At 45.4% G+C, this 24,105-nt stretch overlaps 1 protein-coding gene across 1 annotated transcript in view; it reads left to right on the top strand.

The window, feature by feature from the left end:
- The window catches only part of EXOSC7 (exosome component 7), a 32,265-nt gene that overhangs the window by 6,628 nt on the left and 1,532 nt on the right, over window positions 1–24,105 (top strand). Inside the window, exons 2-7 of the mRNA XM_046665553.1 lie at window positions 3,213–3,314; window positions 3,620–3,714; window positions 11,187–11,352; window positions 16,672–16,742; window positions 20,465–20,588; window positions 21,882–22,037. Coding sequence (XP_046521509.1) covers window positions 3,213–3,314; window positions 3,620–3,714; window positions 11,187–11,352; window positions 16,672–16,742; window positions 20,465–20,588; window positions 21,882–22,037 — 714 coding nt within the window. The remainder of the gene's footprint in view (window positions 1–3,212; window positions 3,315–3,619; window positions 3,715–11,186; window positions 11,353–16,671; window positions 16,743–20,464; window positions 20,589–21,881; window positions 22,038–24,105) is intronic.

Here is a 24,105-nt window from a genome sequence, read left to right as displayed (position 1 = left end):
TGGCCTCCCTTCTTAGAGAGTCATTATTACCATCATCAGGACCAACTAGTATAAGCCAGGCAGTTCATCCTTTGAGGGAGACCTGTGCCGACTCTTGTTGTACAGTGAAGAGACCCTTTGGAATGCAGGAGGCCATGTGGAATTGTGGTTAAGAGCTCTGGCTTGGAATTCAACTGCTACTTACTGGCTTTGTGACCTTAGGCAAGCCATTTAGCATCTTTTGACCTGTTTCCCCATTTCTAAAATGGAATGAAAAATATCTATGTGATAGGAAGATTATAAGGATTAAATGTGTTACCTGTGTAGTGTTCTTAGCACATTATCTAGTATATAGTAAATGCACATTAAATAGTAACTACTAGTAGTTTTTGCAAATAATTGTGGATGTTTTAATTTATAGATGTGTAGAATTCGAGAAGCACCTTTGAGGTCATCTCATTCAATCTCCATCTTTTACAAATGATGTAACTAGTACGGAAGTGGAAGGGACTTGTCCTAGGTCAAGCAGCTAGTTAACGGCAGGACCAGGCCTGGAACCCATGACTGATGCTCCTAGTGATTGCTCACACTTGTACATATCTGCAACCTCTAAAAGATTCCTTGTGAATTATGTTTCTGGGCCAGGTTGTCACTTTTCCTAGCAGGGCATACCTAGGGGATGGGGTAAATGGGGGTTGGGCTAGGTGTGGGAGGTGGGTCAGAGATTGGCCCAGGAAGCCTTCATGTTGTGTGGGTGGGGTTGTGAAGAGACACAGTTACATAGTTTGGGATCCTCCAGTGAGGAGGGATCACCTGATGGAGGGCTACCCAGAGGTTCCTTCTCCTAGACTTGAAATTCTGTTGCTTTCCAAGTGCATGCCTCCCCAGACTCTAGATAAGGATTGCCCCCAGGGAAGGAATGGGCTGGGAGTGGGTGGGCTGCTAAGGGACTTCAGCTGGACTTATGATGTTTATTTTCTCTCCTTTAACAAGAGTTGAGAGAGTAAAAGAGCTGAAACAAACATGACAGATGGTAGTAGTTAGTACTATGTGGTGAGAGCATGCAGTGTTTTGCTTTTCTATATTTTAATTTCTCAAAATAAAAAAGTCAATCACATAAGCAATTAGCCAGGCAGTTTAAAGATAAGTTTGTGACAGTTGCATACTTGAGAAGTGTTTTTTTAACGTTTCGAGGAGCATTAACCCCTTTGAGAATCTGATGAAGTTAATAATTTTTTCCTGGGAAAAAAAGTGCTTTCAAAAAATGTTTACAAAGAGTGAGGAAGATTTCTATGAGCTGATGTGGAGTGATTTCCTGCGTATGTATTGTTAAGTGTTTAAAAAAACAAGTGAAGCGTAAAAGAGGATGTGTAGTATGCCACCCTTCATGTAAGAAAGAGGGTATCTAACAGTAGTCGTGTGTCTGCTGGTTTGTGCAAAGCAAATATGGGAAAGGTGAGCCAGGAACTAAAAAGACTGGTTACCTGCCTGCAGTGGGTGGGAAAGGGGTAGTAGGAAAGGGGGCATGATGAGGGGAGAGTACCATTTCTCTATGCACACCTCTTCTGATAGCTTTGACTCCTAGAACCGTGATAATTGTCCACATAGCCAGGAAGTAAATAAGAAATGAAAAGTAGCCAGGATATGGGGGACCCAGACTGAAACAGGGACAGTTGCAAAAGAAGCTAACGGGTACAAATGAGTAACAGCCACATGGAAGGATTGGGGAAGACAACTGGAAAACAGTATTTGGAGTGGGCACTGTAGGCTAAAGACGGGAAGAGCTATACCCAGATAGTGTGTGCTGTTAGTAAATTTGTTTCTCACCAAGGTGTGGGTTAGCAACTGTGTAACTACTTTATGTGAATACTAAGATTTAACAAATACATAAATACATTGTAGATAATGAGAGCCAGGTTTCTCCTTATCTGAGAAAAAAGTTACAAATAAGACAAGAAGGAAGGTTAGAACCAACCATCAGTATAAACACATGGCTTTTCATTAGATTTGTGGAGAGAAACAGAAGTACATATAGGCAAGTATCTGTATATGTGTGAGTTAGTGCACATGCACGTACGTTCTAGCTCTGTCTACTGAGAAGGTCTAGAAGCAGCGACACCCCAGTAGCAATGAACTTACTTAGCACCCAGATCCTGGTTTTTGAGTTCTCCGATAAAGGGAAACAGGGCTCCTTAGAGAAAAGGCTGATCCCAGGCTGGCGCAGGGAAAATACGAGAGACTGGAACATCTTGTGTTGTCAGAAGTAAAGGAATGCTCAAAAAAGATTGGAGGCATGTTGAAAGAATGCAGGAACCAACACAAAAGAGCTCCCAGTGGACAAATCTGGAACAGTTTGAACCACAAAATAAATAATGATAGTAATGGATTAAAACCACAGCATAAAATAGATATTTCTGGGTTATACAGATACAAGTAAATAATTGAAGATGTGAGTAAATGGGGAAAATGGACAGGCAGTGTGTAGACCACCCTGAAACTATCTTCTGCAGCAGAGGGCAGCAGACTTTGCCTGTCGAGGGCTGAAAAATAAAGATTTTGAGCTTGCAGGTTGTATGTACAGATGATATCACAGCCACTCAGCTCTACCGCTGTGGTGTGAAGGCACCCACAGGATACCTAAGTGGATGGGCATGGCTGTGTTCTAATAAAACAATTTACAAAAGCAGGCAGCCCTCAGGCCTAGGTTTGTTGATGTCTTAGAGAATGCGTGTTTTAGAAGATATCAGCTAGTTACTTTTAGCTGTTTACAGAGTAGATCTTAGTGAGTTTGGGGGGTAGGAGGGTTACAACTGAGAGTCGTCTCCTGTAGCTCTGACAACACATACTTCTTGGTGCAATTTCAGAATTGCAGATTTGGAAAGAGGCAGCTTACTTTGTCTCTTGTTCAGATTTTGCTTACTTTTGTGTGCCTATTCTGTTTCATGGTATGTAGCATGGACTTTGCACTTGGACCAACCTGGAATGGGAAACTAAGTTTGCTTTCACTAGCTGTGGGACCTCAGATAATTTGCTTAACTTCTCTAAGTCTCCGTTTCCTCATATGTAAAATAATAAAATTGTTATTAGCTATGAGGACAGAATTTTGGATGATTCACTACGAGAAAAGGAGATGTTATGCATATTTCTCTAGGGGAGAAAAAAGGAGTGAATCAGCTTAGGAGTCTGTTGGTGGTTTGGGATGACAGCCTTAGGACTGTGGTTGTTACACTTAGGAAGACCTCCGCGTGGATGGCCGTGGCTGTGAGGATTACCGATGTGTCGACGTGGAAACCGATGTGGTGTCCAACACCAGTGGGTCTGCCAGGGTCAAGCTGGTGAGTACTGTGGCCGCAGCCCATGCCCAAGTGGAGAATGAGTAGGCCCGAGGGAACCAGCTGCAGGCCCCTCAGAGCTTTTGGAGTGCAAATTGTTCTGGGGTATCCAAGACCCAGGCCAAACTCTGGGAGGGGGTCTATCTAGATCTGAAGGACCCCTCACCTTCTCAAAAGGCCACTTCCAAGTCCCAGCACTACTCCTAGGAGAGTCCCCCCTAGGAGGGCGTCTGTCTGGGAGAGGAGGGAGGTGGTTGGGTGTCTGGCTGCCTGCCCTAAGTAAGGACCCTTCTTGCATGTGTCTGCAGGGTCACACAGACATCTTGGTGGGAGTGAAAGCAGAAATGGGGACGCCGAAACTGGAGAAACCAAATGAAGGTTACCTGGAGTTCTTTGTTGACTGGTCAGTACTGTGCAGATGTTTTTAAAGAGTAACAATTTAAAAGACGAAGATTCAGAGAGTGAACCTCTGGTTTCCCATTGAGTGCACTTTTATCTTGTATTTAATCATCATTCATCCAGCCAGCAGGTATTTACTGAGTTCCTCTTACGTGCTGGGCACTGGGCTATGTGCAAGGAGGTGTTGGCTCAAGTCTGGCGCTTGTCCAAATCACCTGGCCCTTGCTGGGCCTCATTTTCCTTGTCTGAAAAAGGAGGGCGTCTGCCAAGCAGCCCAGCACTTGGTGGTTATGAGTCAAGTGAAGTGATGGGTGTTACAGTGCTTTGAAAGATATCAAACATAGATGATAAGGATCATTTAGTCCAAAATGTCCTGTTTCTCTTCCTGCTCTAGCTTTGCAAAAAACTTTTCGTGACTCGCTTGGCAGAGCATGGACTAGGGCCAGCCAAGCTGCCTGACAGGCTCAGGGAGTGGCAGCTAGGCAGGCAGTGTGGGAAGAGCAGAGACCTGCAGTCTCCCGTTGCTGGCTTCCTTCTGTGCCCTGCTGTGTGACCTCAGGCTAGTTACTCAGTCTGTCTAAATTCCTTTATCTGAAAAATGGGGATAATGATATCGTTGTGATGATGAGGCAATGAAATAATGAAGATTGGGGCCGGCCTGGTGGCACAGTGGTTAAGTTCAAATGTTCCACTTTGTAGGCCCAAGGTTTGCTGGTTTGGATCCCGGGTGCGGACGTGGCACCGCTTGGCAAGCCATGCTGTGGTAGGTGTCCCACATATAAAGTGGAGGAAAATGGGCATGGATGTTAGCTCAGGGCCAGTCTTCCTCAGCAAAAAGAGGAAAATTGACAACAGGTGTTAGCTCAGGGCTAATCTTCCTCAAAAAAAAGAAAGAAAGAATGAAAATAGAGTGAGCCCCTAGCGCAATGATGGGCTGCCAGTAGACTTTCAATAAATGTTATTTTTCTCCCTCTTGTTACTTCCCCCTTCTAGGGGTTGGGGCTTTTTATTGGGTTGCTGGCCCAGTCTCATCTCCTATCTGTAACTTCACTTCTAGCCAGGTAGTGATAGCAGGCCTTCTTGAGGTGAGTAAGCATCTCTCCTGGCTCATGCTGGGTGCAGGTATATAGTATTGGTACAGTGTTGAGTCCCCAAGACCACCCACACATTCAGAGATTTGCTGGAAGGACTCACAGGACTTAGCATATAGTCGTGCTCATGGCTGAGATTTGTTACAGCAACAAAAATGCAGCAGCATGTGTATGATGATTCTGCCCAAGAACACCCGTTAGAGACTCAGCACCCAAGATTTTTATTGGGGATGGTCACAGAAGCACCCTCTGCTTAACACATACCAGAACTCCAGGCTCCTGCGGGGAAAGCAGGTGTCCTGCATAAACCTTGTGATTTGCACACACAGTCTAGGCACAGTGGACACAGTTTACTGTTGACTGGGAACACTCTGGGAGCCAAGTTTCCAGATGCCAGCTGAGGGCCAACCTTGCACGCAGGCCCTTCTAAAGATGGCAGCCTTTGGCTTGCTCTGTGAGCCCTTTTCTGCACAGATGCTAGCCCACATTTGTGTAGTGAGTTACAGTCTTCCACTGTTCCCTTCAAACACAGAAGTCGATCCTTACAACATTCCTGTGACACAGATGACATATGGAGTTCAGAGAGGGTAAATGACTTTCCTAGGATCACAAAGCTAGTAATGCCAGCTGAGGTCTGTCTGACTCTGAATCTTTGCTGTGTCTACTTCATGCAGCCTGCAGAAGTCAACTTTAGAGGGATATTGTGCTTAGAGTTCCCAGAATGTATCTGTGTTCATCTTTCTGGCCACTTTTCCTTCCACTCCAGTCCTGTCCTCTGCCCTGGCCCCCCAAGCAGAACCTGGTTCTACCCAGCTGCTCTCACCAGTTTGAGCTGTCCAGTAGGATTGGCCCATCCTTTAAGTTGCTGTGGATGATGGCGACCTCACTCAGGCCTCCAACTTGTCCTTTCCTTTGCTCTTGGAAGAAAAATCCTCCCCTGGCCTCGATCTGCCTAAGTGAACACCATAAACAGTTCGTCGCTGAGGAGCAGACACCATGTGAGGAACTGTAGTTTGCTTTCCTTTTCTTCCTCTTCATTATCTTCCACCTCATTCATCTTAGGCAGACCAAAGACAGTCAGCCCAACCACACCAGATGCTTGGTATAGGTGATGTGTTTTGTTGTGGCTCTGTCTGACCATGATGCCAGGTTCGCCTGCTGCTCTTGTCCCAGCTGAAAGGGAAGGGTGAAAAGAGCCTTGGAGCTGCCTCCTCCCAAGATCTAGCTCCTAGGAGGAGCCTCTCTCTCCTGGCTGAGAGCGGCTGCCTGCTGGTCTCCTTTCCCGTTTTGTAAGTCTCAGGAGAACACCAGTAGGCCTAGAAGCTGCGGTTCCCAGGGAGTTCTCCTGCATCTGTTTCTCAAGATGGATGATCTCAGTGTGGCACACTTTAGTGTCTTTAAATGGCACAATTAGTGTCATCAGCCCAGCAGGTAGAATCACCATGAGAGATTCACAAAACCCCTTTTTCCTACAGAGAAGGGAGAGGTTACCAAGCACCACTGGCTCCCACCTTTATCAGAACCACATTTGAGTCTTCTGGTAAATTTTAATTGCATAAACAAACCTCTTTATTCTAATCTGGTGAATAGGAATGGCTTCTGGGCACCTGTGGCCGTGCCCTGCAATAAGGGTGCTGTCTCTGCTGGAGAGCTCAAGGCACTGGCCCATCTGCAGGCTGAAATAGTTGTTACCCAGTGGGAGGAAAGTAATTGGGGGGCAGGGTGTCCCTCCTGCTGGTCTGAGCCCAGCTTGACTTAACTGCTTATCAGCAACTTTCAGGTTTTAATTATTTAGATTTCCAGTGGTAGAGAGTTCTCAGAAAACTAATTACTTTTCTGCTAACTCGTTCTACTTCCCTTTGCCTACTTGGAATAATACGTGGACCCTGGGGTAGACACCACCTCCAACCCCCATCATTCCTCCTGTGTCTTGGGAATGATGCCCTTTGGAAAGTGTGCCTGGCTGCACCGACCCTGATCCCCATACCAGTGGAGTAGTAAAGATTTGGGGTTCTTGAGCTCTGCTCCACAGATGCGTGGCAGCACTTTTCACTAAACTGGGAGCAAACTCAGACCTTCTAAGTCTTGTCTCATGTCTGTGGTTTGTTTGTTGTAGCCTGAGAATAGGCCATTTTAAATAAGAACTGTGAAACTTTGGGAAAAGATGGTTTCCATCTAAAGCCCAGAGAAAGGTAAGAATTTAGGGAGTTGGTATGTCACTATGAGTTACTGCCAGATCATAGTCTATCGGGTCACTTCTCAGCTCTGTGGCCACCATGTTGGTGGGTTTAGGAACTGTGGTTTAGCCTCTCAGAGAGGCTTCAGTTTTTAACTTGGAGAGCTGAGGAGAATGTTTCATTCATAGGCGTTTCAGTGCCCAACACTTGCCATTTCCCTTTGGGATCTTAACTCCTTTTCAGTATGATCACTTGTATTTTTCACTAATATTGAACCAGAAGCATCGGGCACTGAATTGGTGGATGGAGCTGTTTGATATCTCTTCCTTACCTGCTTAGTGCTGCTTGAAGGGGGCACTGTTCTCTGCTGAAGGGCTGGGGTTGCGGACAAAGCAGAGGGGCAACCTGCAAAGCCATTTGAGCCAGTTGTGCTCTGAGAGTCTCCAGAGCTGATGAGATAACTCCCAGAAACTTCACCCAAGGGCTTACAATGAAAAGCTCAGGATGTGCTACTGTTCCTGTACCCAGTCATAGGGAAACTGCTGCGGGCTCAGAAATGAGCACATGTGCACACAGAGGAGGCAGGAACTGAGACCTGCCCCAGGGCTGGATGGCTACTGGAGGCATAAGGCCCTGAGGAGCCCTGCCGCAGGTGCCACTAACTCACTTTTTCTGCCATGGTTCTGGCCTGACCTGGCTGTAGGGCTCCACTGATCTGCAAGCTAGATTGATTGCAAGGGAACCAACAATGGGCCTAGTGTCTGAAGTCCCATACCAGGTTGACATGGCCTCCATCTCAGTCTACCCCAGTTAAACCAGAGATGTGCCAAGCAGGAGGAGCAGAGTGGAGATGATGAGTCAGGAGGGGTGGAGAACTGGGAGGGGCAGCATTCCCAGGATTTTTATTAGTTTATCCAGCTCAGTAGGCAATTTCCCAGCAGCCCTGGAAGAAGGATTGGCTTATACTTTGTGAAGAATCTGAGTTGATTTTGATAATTGTAAATATAGAAAGCACTTGGTTTTATGCTAAAAACCAAAGTGTGTACTCCCCTACTGAAAGAATATATTGTAATGCCTATGAGCAGGGGCTCGGATTACCAGCCTGTGTTCTCTCTCTTTTTAAACTTTGTGTAATAGAGGAGCTTTTATTTAGGACTCTCTTGGTCTGCATTCCCTGACTCTGACATTTGTGGTCTAGTAATAAGTCCCAAGACCAGAGCAGCCATTCATTACCGTGAGGCAAAGACAGGCCCAGGGACCCTAACCTGACCGATGTTAGGCTGTAAGCCAAGCCTGCCGAATTACACATTCAGGGGACTCCAGCGACACCTAGCAGATAAGGGCTGGGCTACCTGGGTTAGAGTCTTAGCTCCCTGTTCACTAATTGTGTGACCTAAGACAAATTACGTAATCTTTCTGTGGCTCAGTTTTGTTTCTTCTAAAGTGGGGTCACTAATAGTGCCAACCTCATGGGGTTGTTAGAAGAATTAAGAGTTAATACATCTCAAGTGCTGAGAGTGGTGTCTGCACACAGTAAACATTCAAAAAGGTTGTTAAAGTTTCCCTCCTTGTAAAATGAGAGAGTTGGACCATCTGAGGTCTCACAGTATCATCCTGTAGGTCAGATCTTGCCTAGGAGATTTCTGTTTCACTAAGTTTTTTTAAGGCAGGCATTTGGTTTTTTGTCCTCTGGAGATGGCCTCTAAGGCCCTTTGCAGGTCTACATTTCTGTCCAAGTCTATCAGAAAGTGTCCTCGTGCTATGAGCGCCCCTAGTGATGAGGTGGAACCCTCCCTTCTCCACTCCAGCCCTTCTCTCCATCCTTTGGCAGAATACGGAGTCTCGGCTTTGCTCATGTTTCCCAAAGCGCTGCACCCCATCCCCAACCCTGAACAATTTCCTTCCATTTTCCCAGCCTCCTCCCTGTAGTCACTCCATAGCCTGGGCACCATCCAAGACAGGAGCTTTCCATGGTCTCAAGAGCCTCTGAACCTTGCTCTCTACCTGGCTACCAGCTCTGCTGGAAGAATGATGTGTTAAAAATAAAAAAGCTACTTTTAAAAGGGGGAAATGTCCACCTTAAATTAGCCCAGTGTCAAAGAGACAATGGGGCACGGTTTTGTACGTAGATTAATGTAGCCGGTTGGACCTGGGAAGTTCTGTAAAGCATCCCTAAGGGCAGTAGAAGAGTCAGTGCATCAGTCCCTGAATAGTTAGTCACACCCAGCAGGATGTGGCCCACTGTGATCAGGGAAAAGTAAACGTTTTCATCTCTCACTGGAATTGTCTACACAGAGATCGATATAGATGTGTTGTTTTTTTGTTTTCTTCTTTTTTTTGGTGAGGAAGATTGGCCTTGAGCTAACCTCTATTGCCAATCTTCCTCTTTTTGCTTGAGGAAGATTGTCACTGAGCTAACATCCGTGCCAATCTTCCTCTATTTTATATGTGGAGTGCCACCAAAGCATGGCTTGGTGAGCGGTGTGTAGGTCCACACTTGGGATCTAAACCTGTGAACCTCTGGCTACTGAAGTAGAACACATGAACTTAACCCCTATGCCACCCAGCCAACCCCTATAGATGTGTTTTTAAACACTTAAAAGATGGAGCTTAATATTGATTACTTAGTGTTTGAATTAGAAACGGGTTGTGTTTTGCTGACTGTGCGAAATCATAAACTTGGTCCCTGGTAACATGAGTATTTCACCATAAATGAGCTGCTTTTCATGGCCCGGTGCCCGAGTCCAGCAGAGGGAGTGAGGGAACAGTGTGGTTGCTATGGCAGTACTGACATTTCTCTTGGGGATTTTGAATTGTGGTTCCGTTGGCTCATAGTGGTGAGGGAAGACTGTATGATTAGAGAAGCAAAGTTGATACACTCTTATTTTTGGATTCGTTCTTCCACCTATATTAGAATGGACTAGACAAAAGAGACATTTAAATATATTAGATGAGCTTTCTTTCAGTGTTACTCAAATGGGGTGGGCATAGCCTTGAGCCTTCACACAGGTTTTGCTTTGCCTGGAATCCCCCTGCTGTCTGTGGCCTGACCGTCTTGTATTCATCTTCAGGTTTGAGGTCTCCTATAACCCTCAGTACTGATTGACATGCTCCCTGACCCCCTGCTCCTGCTGTTTGCTCCCTGGCGTGAAGCTCCCCCTACTTCATTGGAATTGCTGGCTTAGGGTCTGCATCCACCTTGCTCAATCTCCAGGTCTCCAGTGCATAGGGCTGGGTACCTGCCAGATGGATGAGTGGATGGACAGATGGACTGGGGACCAGAAAGCTTCAGTGTGTGATTTTGTAGAGACTGTACTGAAACAACTGGTTTCTTAACCCTTCTGGACCTTACTCATTACAGTAAAATGATTGCTAGAATGTTTAGTTATCTCACAGATGTACAAAGCATTTGTTTTTGTTAAGCCAAACCCACAGAAATTTCCTCTTGAACAGTTTTGAGTAGTGCTTAGAGTGGCAAATGTTGATGGCTATTCATTCTTTGTTGAGGTAATTGGGCATAAGATTCAAGAGGCCAAAATGGAAACGTTTTTCTCTTGAAAAATGGCAAATCGAGTAAAAGGGATAATGTAATATTTAATCAGCCAGCAGTCTTTCTCTCATTTCATTTTCTTGCTTTTTAGTACAGTGATAATCTAAAGTTTATGACATAACTCTGGCATGCTATGATACATATCTTCTCAATCATTCCAAGAAGGTTATGTGCTTACATCGTGGGTTGTTTTTGAGAGTATCATAGTGCAGTCTAAGGCTGTGGAGACTAGAGATGGTGTATATAATGTATGCCCTCTGAAAGCCAGACTACTTGATTCTTTAGGCCTCCCGGCTTCCCAGGCCTGCCAGAGAAGAGTATTTATTGTACTCTCAAGATAAGAGAGTTAATTATTACTGGGCAAGGCTCACTTTACCATTGCTGTCTTGTTTCTCTTTGGATAAAGATGGCTTCTGTTAGAAGTCAGGGGGCCTCCCTTCACACACGCTGACAAATCCAGGGCACAGTGCCAGTGTGGTTCATTGCATGTGTCTGGAGGCTGAAAAAGTGGCACATGCCATCCTTTCCTCATTTCAGTGACTTTCCTTATGGTGCTGGCTCTTCCAACATTCCACAGGGAAACTGGAATAAAGCCTTATTTCTTTGCTCTTTGCATTTGAAAAGCCTCACCCAGCTTTTCTGTTGCCTTTCTTTGTAGTTCAGCCAATGCTACCCCTGAATTTGAAGGTCGCGGAGGTGATGACCTTGGCACTGAGATTGCTAACACCCTCTACCGGATATTTAACAATGAGAGCAGCGTGGACCTGAAGTCCCTCTGCATTAGTCCTCGGGAGCACTGCTGGATTCTCTATGTGGACGTGCTGGTAAGTCTCACGTTGCTGTGCTGGCCACACTACACCTTTGTTGGAGACCAGTTGGCCTACTTTCCTCCCACTGCTTTTTCTTCAGGTGGATACTTTCGACTTCCAGGGTGAGATTAGTTGGGAAAAGATTGGTCTCTTGTAAATATGTTTTTTATTAAATATAACATATGTATCATAGTATACATATAATGCCATTCTAAAATAAAGTTACAGTCATATCGTGTTAGTATCTAAAATTATCCACAGAGGTTGTCAGGGAAGGAAAAGACAAGAGATGCTCTCTAGATGGTGCCAGACAAGTTGATGGGCAGAATTTAGACAAGTCAGCATATTCTTCTATGTGGGATGTTGGTGAGCTCTTTACCCGCATTTCCTTTAGCCGTTAGAAATGTTTTTCGAATGGTCACTATTATTTTCCCCATTTATAAATGAGGGGACTAAGACACAGAGAGGTAAAGTAAGTAGTCCAAGAGGTCTCAGCTTGTGAGTAGTGGTATTGGGCCTCAAAGCCAGGTCTGTTTAATGCCAGTGCCTGCTCTTGACCTCACTAAGCCATCCTCCCTTGAAAACACCCTACAGTCCATCTGCTCAGAGTCCCTCATTTCCCAGGTGAGGACCCTGAGGCCCTCTGGAGTCTGTTCCTGCAAGAGTCTTTCTAGTCCAGCTCTCCGTTGCCTTCCTGGTGCTTTCTCTCCCCAACACTCCTCTGCCTGGTTTTTGGCACTTGACAGTAACTTCTCTTACAGCTATAATTAATTTTGCTAGTTGCTTGTTCATGTACGGGCTCTTGTTGGGTCTATTTTATTCCTTTTCATTAAATTTTATGAACCTTGAGATTAGTGATGACAGCTTCCACTTCAGATTGAGGACACAAGGCTAAGCCATTGACCAAACAGATTCTTTAATGAATCGAAAGATAAAGCAGATCTTGGGGACTGATAGTGAACTTTGTGAAGAGGAACAGCCTGGCTGTCTCTAAATGTTGACCCTGCGTGAAGCAGGGTAGGGCTTTCCAGATATTTTAAAATTAGTTTGATAATGGTTGGATATTAATCAAAAGAGCCATAGTCAAAAGTGGATACGATTGTCCAGCAGGTTAGGGCTGTTCTGAATGCTGATGCAATGGGTAAATGTAATGGAAGTGAGTCCATTTGCTTTTACTCATCTTCGATTAGCTTATCAATGTACCTTACTTGTGTACTTTGATGCACCCTATATTGTGATTCCTATCAAGCAGGTAATTTTGCAGGTCCTGGTTTTGAGGATGGAGGAACGGGCAGCCTACAGTCCTTAGCAATAAGAGGTGGGCTTCACAGCTGCCTGGGGAGGTGCAGCCCCACTTCATGAGCTCTCAAGTTCTATCCTGTGTCTGGAGAACATTATGTCCTCCCCGTTCCCCTCTAAAACAGTGTCATGGAGCATTGCATTTGTCCTTCAGTGATCTTGCTTTGTTCTTTCTCACTATTTGTGACCATTTGTGGTTTTGTAGGAGGCCAGCCAAGTGATTGGGGACTGATGCGCTTTTAATTCAGTCAAGAAGCCTCTTGTCTCAGTGAAGGTTTTGCAGAACTGATGAATATGAGGGCATTATCTCAGCTTAGAACCAGCACCCTTCTTCCTTCGTGAGCAGGCATGTGTGGTAAGCGAGCGTGTCCCTGTCATCTGAAGACCTTTCCTTTTAAGACTGCTCGCGTTTGGATTTTTTCTGTAATATTTTGTTTAAATATTTTTAAGGTTTTATTTATTTTGGAAGAAGAAGTAAGCTTTTAAAATGTTGTCATCCTCAGAAAAATTTTTCGTGAATTAGAAAAATATTTTTAAAAATTGTATTATTAGTGAGGTAAATCAGTTGTTGTCCTCCACAGAATTCGTGCCTATGGAGGGGTTCCTCGCCCATGAAGGTGAATGTTTGCTTTCGGCCTTGATAGCACTGTGCTTCGTGCTTGTGAAGTGGGAGATAGGCTTTCGTCTGGGGAGGAGGCTTTTATCCTACATCTAAAAATAAACTGAATACATTGAGTCCCTGTTAGAAGCAAGATGGTGGAAATCCAGTCTTGTCCCTGGGATTGTAAAAAATGAATCTCCTATGATTTGTTTTTACTAACTGGTCTGGAAGTCCTCAGCCAAAGCCCATCTTTCAAACAAATATTCACTGGGCAACCTTCCATGTTTTCATACTTTTACTATAGATACATTTACTTAAAACCTATTACAGTCAGATGATCCATCTATTTCCAATATTGTTTTTGTCCTCAATTGGGTTATTTTGTAAGAGTAGGAATTTAACTTTGTAGAAACTTCACTCTTCTTTGCTCTTTAATGGCATTGGTTTTTACCCCAAGTGGGATATCTGTTAGAACTTTGTCGTGCTGGCAGTGTACAGGTGACCTTTGCTGGGGAGAGCAGTCACAAGGCTGTTTTGCAATGGGCGTCATGAGTGGTGATGAGTACGAGCATGTGGCTGTGGCATTGGGCACAGAAGAAAGAAAGAGTGGAGTCGTCAGTGCAGTGCCTAGCAGCTGGCTGTATGTGGTGCCAGGAGGCGCTAAGCCTGGTGTCTGAGAACGGTGAGGGGAAATCCAGGAAGAGCAGGGTTTTTTTGGGGAGACATATTTTTCACTTGGTAGACTGTGCTTCCTAGCAGTATGTTTCAGAAGTTTGCCTTATGAAAAGAAACCCCTCAACCCCAGAAGGCTCACCGAATGTTACACTGTTCCCCTAAAAGAACCATTCTAGGATTTGTGTGTTTGATGGGGAGGTGTGTTTGTGACCAAATGTGTCTTGCCGTTCTCCAGTTCTGCTCCTTCCCCACCTCTGTTATAGGAGGACTTTTCTCCCGGGAGAGGGTGGACAGCTGCAGCCTGCTCTAGGACCACGGTCCTGGCGTGTCTCTAACACCAGATGTCTCACACCTTCTCTTCTCCCAGCTCATCTGGGCCCATTCAGACAGCCCAGTCCAGCCACTTTGGTACATCCACTTCTGGGCTGTACCACTATGTTTAGCAGAAAGATTCTTGCTAGACTTCTCCTGGCAGCAAGAGAGGAAGGTAGGGTCTATGAGCACCTGATAGGTGCCAAGAATGTTAAGGATATGATCTCCTTTAATCCTCAGTCACCTTATAGATAGGCTTTGCGTTACTGAGGGAGAAACTGAAGCGCAGAGAACACATAGTCAGCAAGTGACAGAGCAGCGTGTCAGACCCACATTGCCCGACCAGGGAGCTTCCCGGGTCACCCTGTTGTGTGGTGCATTGTGAGCAGGAAGACCTGAGGCCTGGAGTGGGCTCCTCCTTTGCACACTGTGGGGAAAGGCAGGCTGATTGGTACCTGCCTTTTGGGATGCCCCTCAGCAGATACTCAAGGTTTAGCATTCTGCCTTCATCTCTTGGTGATAAGCTAGAATGTTGAAAATCAAAGTTTGTGTCCAGCTTCAATTGGACGTGGTACAGGACAGTAGAAGGAGCACTGCATGGGGAGTCAGGCCATGTGCCATGAGCGAGAGAGCTTCTGTATCCTCACTTGTCTAGTAAGGGTTGGGTGAGGTGCACTCCAGGGTCCTCTCCAGCTTGGCGGCCCTACAACTGCTAGACCAAGCATCAGCATTTATCTAGCAGTTTATTTTCATAAAGCAGATACTGTGGAACAGCAGAGTGTAAAATAGTGGTCTTCAACCCTGGCGGGTCATCAGGACCACCTAGAGACTGGAGTAAAATAGAGATTCTGGGGCCTCACCTGGCGTTTTAAATAAGCTCCCGGGGTGATTCGGATGCACAGCCAGGGATAGAAACCTCACTGTAAGTGGTGAAGATGGAGAATGTGCAGCACGCATCTTCAGATAGTCTGTGAGGACAACAATTGGAAAATGAAAGAGCAAGTCACTGTTTATTTAAAAACGTTACCTAACACTTACTTTATGCTAGACACACTTCTAAGGGCTTCGCAAGTACTGATTCATTCAGCCTTTATAGCAACTCTGTGAGATAGGTGTGATTTTTACCTCCACAAGCCACAGAGAGGTTAAGTACCACCTAGGGTCATGCAGCTAACCGGTGAAGGCAGGAGTCGAGTCCAGATGATCTGACTCAGGAGTCTAGCTGGAGCCCTTTGCTGTGTGGCAGTCTATATCTGAAGCAAAGTGGAGAAGAGCTAGTCTGGTTGCTGGACAAATGAGTGGTAGTTACAAAGCCAGGTGGTAATGTAGGCTGGGGATCATATTTTAATAAGCAGTAATTATGCAAGGGTGCAAGAAAGATGGTTTGCGTGGAAAGCTTAAAGGTGGGAATTACGGATGTGCACTGGGCATGAATGAAGTGTGTGAATGAGACAGCCAGGTATAATTGTTGACTCTTAGTGGAGTTTGGAAGGCTTAGGCTTAGGGCCTGTCTGTCTTCCATAAATAATCACCACGCTCCTTCTTCATGGTAGACTTCTGCTGAGCTCTGAGGATAAAGGAATGAACAAAACCAACAGGGTCTAGCCCTCAGGAGTTCACAGTTCAGATGAGGAGGAGATAGGCTTTAAACAAAAATACATGGAAATACACGACTTGTCTTTCTATGTGTGACTTCTCCTTGGGGCAGCCCAGTTGGCTTTACTCCATAACCTCAGGCCAAGCCTTCTCTCAGATGAAGACAGAAGGATGTGTTGCCTTCCACTTAATAATGGACTCTAACCTTTCCCACGTGCAGGAAGGATGAGCACACGTAAGTGCAGTCAACACTTTCGCTCATGGGCAAAACTTGTATGGAAGACGTTAGTTTTTATCATACTTAATGTAAAACATGGAGTGTTAGATGTTTGAGCATCAAGTGTCCATTGGCAATTACGTACAGCAGGTAACCATATTAATAAATGTGAACCTGGTAGAGCTATAGCATCAGTGGCCACCAGTTTTTACTTGTTTGGAGGCTGGGCATGTGTTAGCAAAGATGAGAGTAACGTTTGCAGTGTGACTGGGAGCACTTTGGGGCAAAATAAAGGTGATCAGTTCCTCCTTCAGTTCAGGCACAACTGGCTGGAGGGCCTGTGAGAGGAGATCCACCACAAGCTGAGGACTCCAAGTGGTGGTACAACAGCCAGGGCCAACTGTGACCCCACACGCGTGGCCTGTGTAAGCACAGCCATGATAAGGCAGTGCTTGCAATTAGAGTGAACATGCTGTGCATGTCAGTGAGCCAGGAGAGCAGCCACACGTTCTTATCTTTGTATTATAAGCCCTTGGTTAGCATTTCTTAGGAACCACTATCCTTTAATTGGGATAATCCTTCGAGTAAGAAATAATGTTTGCTGCTGCTTCTCTCCTCGTTCTGTCTCCCTTAGCTACTGGAATGTGGTGGAAATTTGTTTGATGCCATTTCCATTGCTGTAAAGGCTGCTCTCTTCAATACAAGGTAAGTCTTCCTGGACATAGCCCCATGGGCCTGTGGGGAACCTGAGCCAACACTTATGATGGAACACTGAGGATGTTTCTACTGAAAGCTCAGAGGTGGAGATAAGAGGTTTTAGTATTGAAAATGGTGGTATTTAGGGGCTGGCCCCGTGGCCAGGTAGTTAAGTTTGCATGCTTTGCTTTAGCGGCCCAGGGTTTCACCAGTTTGGATCCTGGGGACGGACATGGCACTGCTCATCAGGCCATGCTGAGGTGGAACAACCAGAGGCACTCACAACTAGAGTGTACAGCTATGTACTGGGGGTTTGGGGAGGAGAAGAAGAAGAAAAGAGAAGGAAAAAAAGAAGATTGGCAACAGATCTTAGCTCGGGTGCCAATCTTCAAAAAAAAAAAAGGTGGTATTTAATGTTAAGCTTCAGAAAACAGAGATTTCATAAGTTAAAACTAAATATATGCCTATATTTCTGTATTTATTTTTTGTATTGGTATTTTCATAAGTAAACATGTATCTTGTAGAATAATATTAGAAAATTACAGAGACGGAAAAAGAGTAGAAACCAACTACAGGTCCATTATCCAAATATGTTCCTGGAGAGAGCTCCCTGGGGGCAAGGGTTCGGCCTGCGTGGTGCTCTGCTCTCTCCCCAGGCCCATGAACAGTGCCTGGCGCATGGCGGTGCTCATATATTCCTTGATTGGACACACGATTGTTCTCAAGGCAGGGTAGCAGCCTGCTCTTTGGTTACGTTAAGAGCAGGAAATGGCTGTGCCACTGTGGTTCAGCTTCCCAGACAGGCTTTGCAGCAAGGGACATGGCACTAAGCTTTTTTCGAGTTGACATTTCCTCTGACTGTTGGATTGTATGTCCTTTTCCCCTTCTCTGTACCATGTTCTTTGAGAAAAGTTTGCAGCATTTGAAAATAAATATGTGGGCAGAGGTGTTCATTCCGTGAGAGAGCTTATGTTATGGTAATGGGGGATCCTGGGGTATTAGATAATGAGGATTAGAAACTTCTAGAGATATATTCTCAGGAATTAATTGGGTAAGTGAGCAAAGATATTATTCTAGGATGTTCATCACAGCTTCTTTGTAACGGTGAGAAATTGGAAACAACCTGAATGTCCCAACGTAAGGGATTGCAGTCTACATAGCAGCTTATCTGGAGGTTGTTTATATGTAAAACCAGTCAATAAATACAGTCCTCTCATCCTGTTTTTTTGTTTGTTTTATTTTACTTTTGGTAATTCCTATATTTAATATGTCTGGAAATGTATATATATATATCCCAAAATGGTCATTGTTATTATTTTCCAGTGTTCATATTGTGGGCAATTTGACATTTATCTGTAGTTTAGAGTTGTTCTATGGTAAGTTTAGACTACCTGCATAATTTAAAACAAAACAAACAAATAAATTCGGGCCATAAATTGCAGGATGGAATATTGACTGAGAATGAAAGCTGTGGAGTCCCACCTCTAGCTGTGCCACTAGACTCCTGGCTAAGACTAGTCGAGGGGCAGGCCTGGGACTCGTGGCCACTGTGGGGGCTCGAGTACTAGATGCCATCAGCAGCAGCCTGGGCCTCAGCTCTGTTGGAGAAGAAGGGAAGTTGCCATCTGTTGTACCCCAAGTCTCAGAAATTACTCCCCGTCTGCCAACTGGTTTCCATGGGCACCAGGGCAAAAAGAGAGAGTAGAACCAGGGAGGCTGCTGGGCTGCGGGGGAGGTGTTGGGCAAACTGTACAGCAGGAGGGGAAACCCAGCTGCTCAGGTTGGGGAGGACACCTGTCGTGGGCATGGCCATGTCCATCCCCAGAACAGGAGTGGCCCTGCAGACAGCAGGGAGGGGAACTCTGTGAGGCATTGTGTCCCCTTGGTATGTGACAAGACCTTTTGAACAGTCAAGGCCCGTTAGAAGGATGGAAGTTGTCCTCTAGACGGTATTCTCTATCCCTTCTGCCGAACCATATTGTGGCTAAAGGGCTGGGAAGATGTGTGTGTGTGTACGCTTATCTTTTAACATGCCACAATTCAAACTGGTTACCTGACTTGTTCAAATAGGATTTTACTTAGTACTTACACCCTGGGGGCCCCTGACATAGAGACTTTAGCTAGGGCAGACCCTAGCAGGACTCCTTTGTCCTTGTGGACATTCTCTGGCTGAAACTCCTCTGCTCTGGGTGTTGGCTTGTGTAGGGATGGACTGCAAGACTGAATCAGAGGGGGCTTATGTTAGAGGAACAAGGAAAGGCACCAACACTATTTCCATTATAGTAGCTGGGTGGACCTCCTCTTCCTTCCTGGCTCCTCCACCCTAGACTGGAGTGAATTGACTTTAAGGGTTAAATATATTTAAGGGTTAAATATAAGGGTAAATATATTTGCAGCACCCAGCCCAAGAAACAGAACATTGCCAGCCTAGCAGAAGCCCTTGCACCCTGTACCCCCGTGCACTCACTACACTCACTGAGGATAACCACTGTCCTAAAACAATAGATTGGTTTTGTACTTGATATAAGTGGAATCACACCATGTTTTCTCTTTTGTGTCTGCCTTGTGTACTGAGCATTAAGTTTTGAGGCCTCTGTATTGTGGCCCGTAGTCATAGTTTGTTTTTTGCTGTATGGTGTTCCATTGTGTGAGCATGCCACAGTTTACTTATCCATTCTGTTGTTGGTGAGATTCTGGATAGTTTCCAGTTTGGGGCTGTTGCAAATAGTGCTGGACATCAACATTTTTGTACATGTCTTTTGGTGCACATATTTACTCACTTCTGTTGGATAGGGGTGAAAGTTCTGGGTCATAGGGTATGTCTGTGTTTAGTTTTAGTAGATACTGCAAAATAGTTTTGCAAAGTGCTTTTACTAAGTGATACTCCCACCAGCACTGTGTAAGAGTTCTGGGTTGCCCCACATCTTTGTTAACTCTTGGATTTGTTGTCTTTTTTATATTAGCCATTCTGATGAATGTGTCTTGGTATCACATTGTAGTTTTAATGTGCAATTCTCTGATGAATATTTGAGTTGAGCATCTTTCCATGTGTTTATTGGCTACATGAACGGCCGCTTTTATGAAGTCCCTGTTCAAGTCTTTTGCCCATTTTTCTATTGGGTTGTCTGTCTTTCTCTTCTGTTTGGTAGGAATTCTTTATGTAATATGTCAGTTTATATATATATATGTATACATACATACACATATTTGCAAATATGTTCTCCACTCTGGATTTTCTTTTAGTTTCTAAATGATGTCTTTTGACAAACAGAAGTTCATAATCTTCATGTATATATGTATTTTCAACTATAATATAATTGAATCTATCGTTTTTTCCCTTTATGGTATGCACTTTGTGTCATGCTCCAGAGATCTTTGTCTACTCCAAGGTCATAAAAATATTCTTAGTTTTTCTTCTAATGGCTTTATTGTTTTATTTTTGACCTTACATGTGCAGTCCATTAGCTATGGATTTTGTGTATGGTGTGAGTTAGGGATCGAGATTCATTTTGGATATTTGAGTGACCAAACATCATTGTTTAGAAGATCTCCTTTTCCCCCTGCTCTGCAGTGCCCCCTGTGCACTTTGACAGAGATTATAGGGAGTACAGGCATAGTATGCCTTTATCTTGTGAGACAGGAATTCTGACTCCTGTTCTCAATCTCAAGAGAAAGAAGTTATCTTTCTTCCTCTCAGTAAGTGGGAATTTTAATTGTGCTTTGGCTTCCAGGATACCAAGAGTTCGTGTTCTGGAGGATGAAGAGGGGTCAAAGGACATTGAACTGTCTGATGACCCTTATGACTGCATCCGGCTAAGTGTGGAGAATGTCCCCTGTATCGTCACTCTGTGCAAGGTATGAACTTATGTCTGATGGTCTTCCCTGTGGGTCTGCTTCAATCCCAACCCATTGAGGTTACTTAATAAGTTGAGAAGTTACAGTTTCACAAACCATATGGAAGTAGCTTTAACCCAAATTCAATAATTTGGTTATATTAGAAACCACTAGCATGATCAGCTCTTTCTTTTCTTTCTTTTTTTTCGGTGAGGAAGGTTGGCCCAGAGTTAACATCTGTTGCCACTCTTCCCTTTTTGCTTGAGGAAGACTGTCCCTGATCTCACATCTGTGCCAATCTTTGTCTGTTTTGTATGTGGGATGCTGCCACAGCATGGCTTGATGAGCAGTGTGTAGGTCTGCACCCAGGATCAAAACCTGTGAACCCCGGGCCGCCAAAGTGGACCATGCGAACTTAACCACTACACCACTGGGCTGGCTGGCCCCTCTTTCTTCTCTTTTTAATTGGAAGATATGATGGAGTCCTGGGAGCGCATGAGTAGGTTCGTAGAAGTAGTAGCCAGAGTTTGTTAAGCTCCTTTCTACATACCAGGCATTTCACTGAAACACCCTGGATGCATATTTCCTTTAATTCCCTCAACTCTATGGGGTCTAGGCTGGTTGAGTAGTGATAGGGTGGTTGAAAGGCAAACACTGTCCCCTCTGTGGGCCCACTATCCACATCTATGAAATGAGGGAGTTGGAGGAGGTCCTGGGTATCTAATATGTCAGGTGTGTTTTTCACATTAGCACAGAGGTCTGCAGAGCCTGACATCTGGCCAGCGCTGATGTGTAACTGGCACTGCCCAAGGCTGTGCAAAGAGGCCTGTATTAGCTGAGATTGTCGCTGACTCCACATAGGATTTCCTATATAAAAATAAGACTGAACAGGTCAGGTTTAATTCCGCTAAAATCACTTCATGAACCTTGGGTATGGTCAAGCGTTGGGACTGACCAAAGCTGCCTGCACTTGACTCATTCTTGAGCATGTCCCTTAGCATGGACCCTCTTGATTCATCTTTGTCATCGTGGAACATCCATGTGTCCTCCCATGTGAATTTCTCCCTGTGCCCTTCTGTTGGAAGCCCTTGGTAGCCTCTCACTTGGACGGTCCCTGAATTATAGTTCTAACCGCCCTCCCACACCCCGTATTTACATTGCTTCAAATATTTTCCATCTGAGCAGTATTTAAAATAAGATCTTAATGGCAATGCCGGTTCTTTGCTGGTGTAGATGTTCCCTTTAGAAGGCTCTCAAGGGTGGGGATCTGGGATGTGTCACTTACACATGCACTCTGCTTTCCTGACTTTGCAGATTGGCTATCGGCACGTGGTGGACGCTACTCTCCAGGAGGAGGCCTGCTCCTTGGCCAGCTTGCTGGTGTCTGTGACGAGTAAGGGAGTCGTGACGTGCATGAGGAAAGTGGGGAAGGGCAGCCTGGACCCAGAGAGCATCTTTGAGATGATGGAGGTGAGGCTCTGGTTCTGACGCACGTGTTGGGACCTGGCTGGAAGTGCTTGCTGCTTCCTGTCCCCTTGGTCACACTGTGGGACTTCTCCCCATTTACACCCTTGAGCCCAGACTTGGAGCTTGGAGAACAGCTGGTGTGAGCTGGATGTCTGCTGACCAAGCCGAGGGTGGTGGCAGGGGTGCTGTAGGCTGTGAGGTAAGGAACCTGCCAGTAACAGGTGCTTATCTTCTTCCTCTCTGATCCCAAGTTTCGACATTTCTAAATGAGAGTGTTGGGCTGATAATGTGAAGAGTTGCATGTAACTCCAAAATCCCAAGCTTCTGTGATTCGATGAGGGAATCGAATTCCTGGCTGACTGCTTCCTGTCCCTTGAAGGAAGTGAGCACAGGTAGAGCCAGGGGGCTGAACGATGGCTGTCTGCCCGTTCTTGATGACTTTGGAAGTGTTGAAATGGAGATGAGTAGGCATGGTGGGAAATCCTCCTGGCAGCCGCAGGGCGTGGATTGCTCCCTCTGGTCTCCTTGGCACATCTGGCAGCACCACTAGGGTGCTTTCCAGCTGCTCTGTACTGATTGGTTGACGTGTCTGTTCTCCCTCACTGGCCTGGAAGCCCCTCCGTGGCAGGGACCGGGTCCTGCTCACCCATGTCTTCCCAAACCAAGCTTCCCCTGTGTCCACCTTGACTTTCCAGATGTCTTTGAGGACTTTGAGACTGACTGACTGACTGACTGACTGAATTGTCAGGGACAGAGTTAGCTGGACCCAGGTTTTTGTGTGTTAGTTAACCACTATGTCACAACACATGCCCAGAACTCATTGCTTAACAGCCAGCAAAGAGTTGCCATCTACACTCTTCCTTCATTCCTGGAAACTGACTTTTTGCTGAAGACTCTAAACACTTGATGTCTATTTTCTCTCTCTCTCTCTTTTCTTTCTTTCTTTCTTTCTTTCTTTTTTTTTTTTTTTGCTGAGGAAGAGTTGCCCTGAGCTAACAGCTGTTGCCAATCTTCCTCTTTTTTTTGTATGTGAGCCACCACAACAGCATGGCCACTGGCAGAAGAGTGATGTAGGTCCGTGCTCCAGAACCAAACCCAGGCCACTGAAGCAGAACATGCTGAACTTGACCACCAGGCCAGCAGAGCTGGCCCTTTTTTCTCTTTTTATCATCTTATTTGAAAGCAAAAATGGGCAGTGTATGTAGTGTTGAGGACCCAAGCATGGGCTCTGAAGACGTACCGCCCAGGTTGCAAATCCTGGCTCTGGGCCACAGTTCACTCCTCTGCAAAATGGGCATGATGATGGTAGTAGTAGCTGCTGCTGAGTGTGCTGTGGGGACAGAGTGAGGGTACAGAGGTCAGGCACGTGACAAGAGTGTCCGATACATCCTAAGTTCTTGGTAAACATTGTTCTTATTCTATGTATTCCTTTTAGCACTGAGTTCACGTGTCCAGTTGTGCACGGCAACCGTGTTCTTCCTGGTGGGTTGGTTAATTGGTTAATCTTTTTAAACGAAAGCATTTAAAATGCTTTGTAAGTGCTCCCAAGGCCTCTCCGGACAAGTGGCTCTCAAATCTTGTTTTAGAAGGGACTCTTCCCCCACCTCCCCGGGAGAATTTGATGAGAATTCCAGTATCTAAACAACAAACCAATAAACAAATAATAACTAAATTTATTGTGTGCTTATTATGTGTTAGACCTTGTTTTTAGTGCTTTAAATATGTGATATCGTTTAATCCTCAACCATCCTGTGAGGTAATTCTTGTTACCATCCTTATTTTTACAGACGAGGAAATTGAGGCGCATAGAGGATAAGTCTCTTGCCTGCGTCTCACAGCTCACAAATGCTGGCGCTGTGATTCACACCAGACTCTGTGCCTCACGGTCGCCCCTCTCCACCGCTGACCTATGCTAACCTTCTAAGCCAGGTGGTTCTGGCTGCTGTGGAGGGAGGGGAGAACCAGAGCTCTGTCCCGGGAGCTGAGCTTCATCCTCCCCTGGGGCTTGGCACGAGCTCTGCAGACCCGGCGCAGGGGGCCACAGCCCTGTGGCCGTGACTCAGTGTTTGCC

This window comes from Equus quagga, chromosome 1 (assembly GCF_021613505.1).
Source record: "Equus quagga isolate Etosha38 chromosome 1, UCLA_HA_Equagga_1.0, whole genome shotgun sequence".
Lineage (NCBI taxonomy): Eukaryota > Metazoa > Chordata > Mammalia > Perissodactyla > Equidae > Equus > Equus quagga.
Note: the sequence above shows the minus strand (reverse complement) of the source record. Positions and strands in the feature narration are given on the sequence as shown.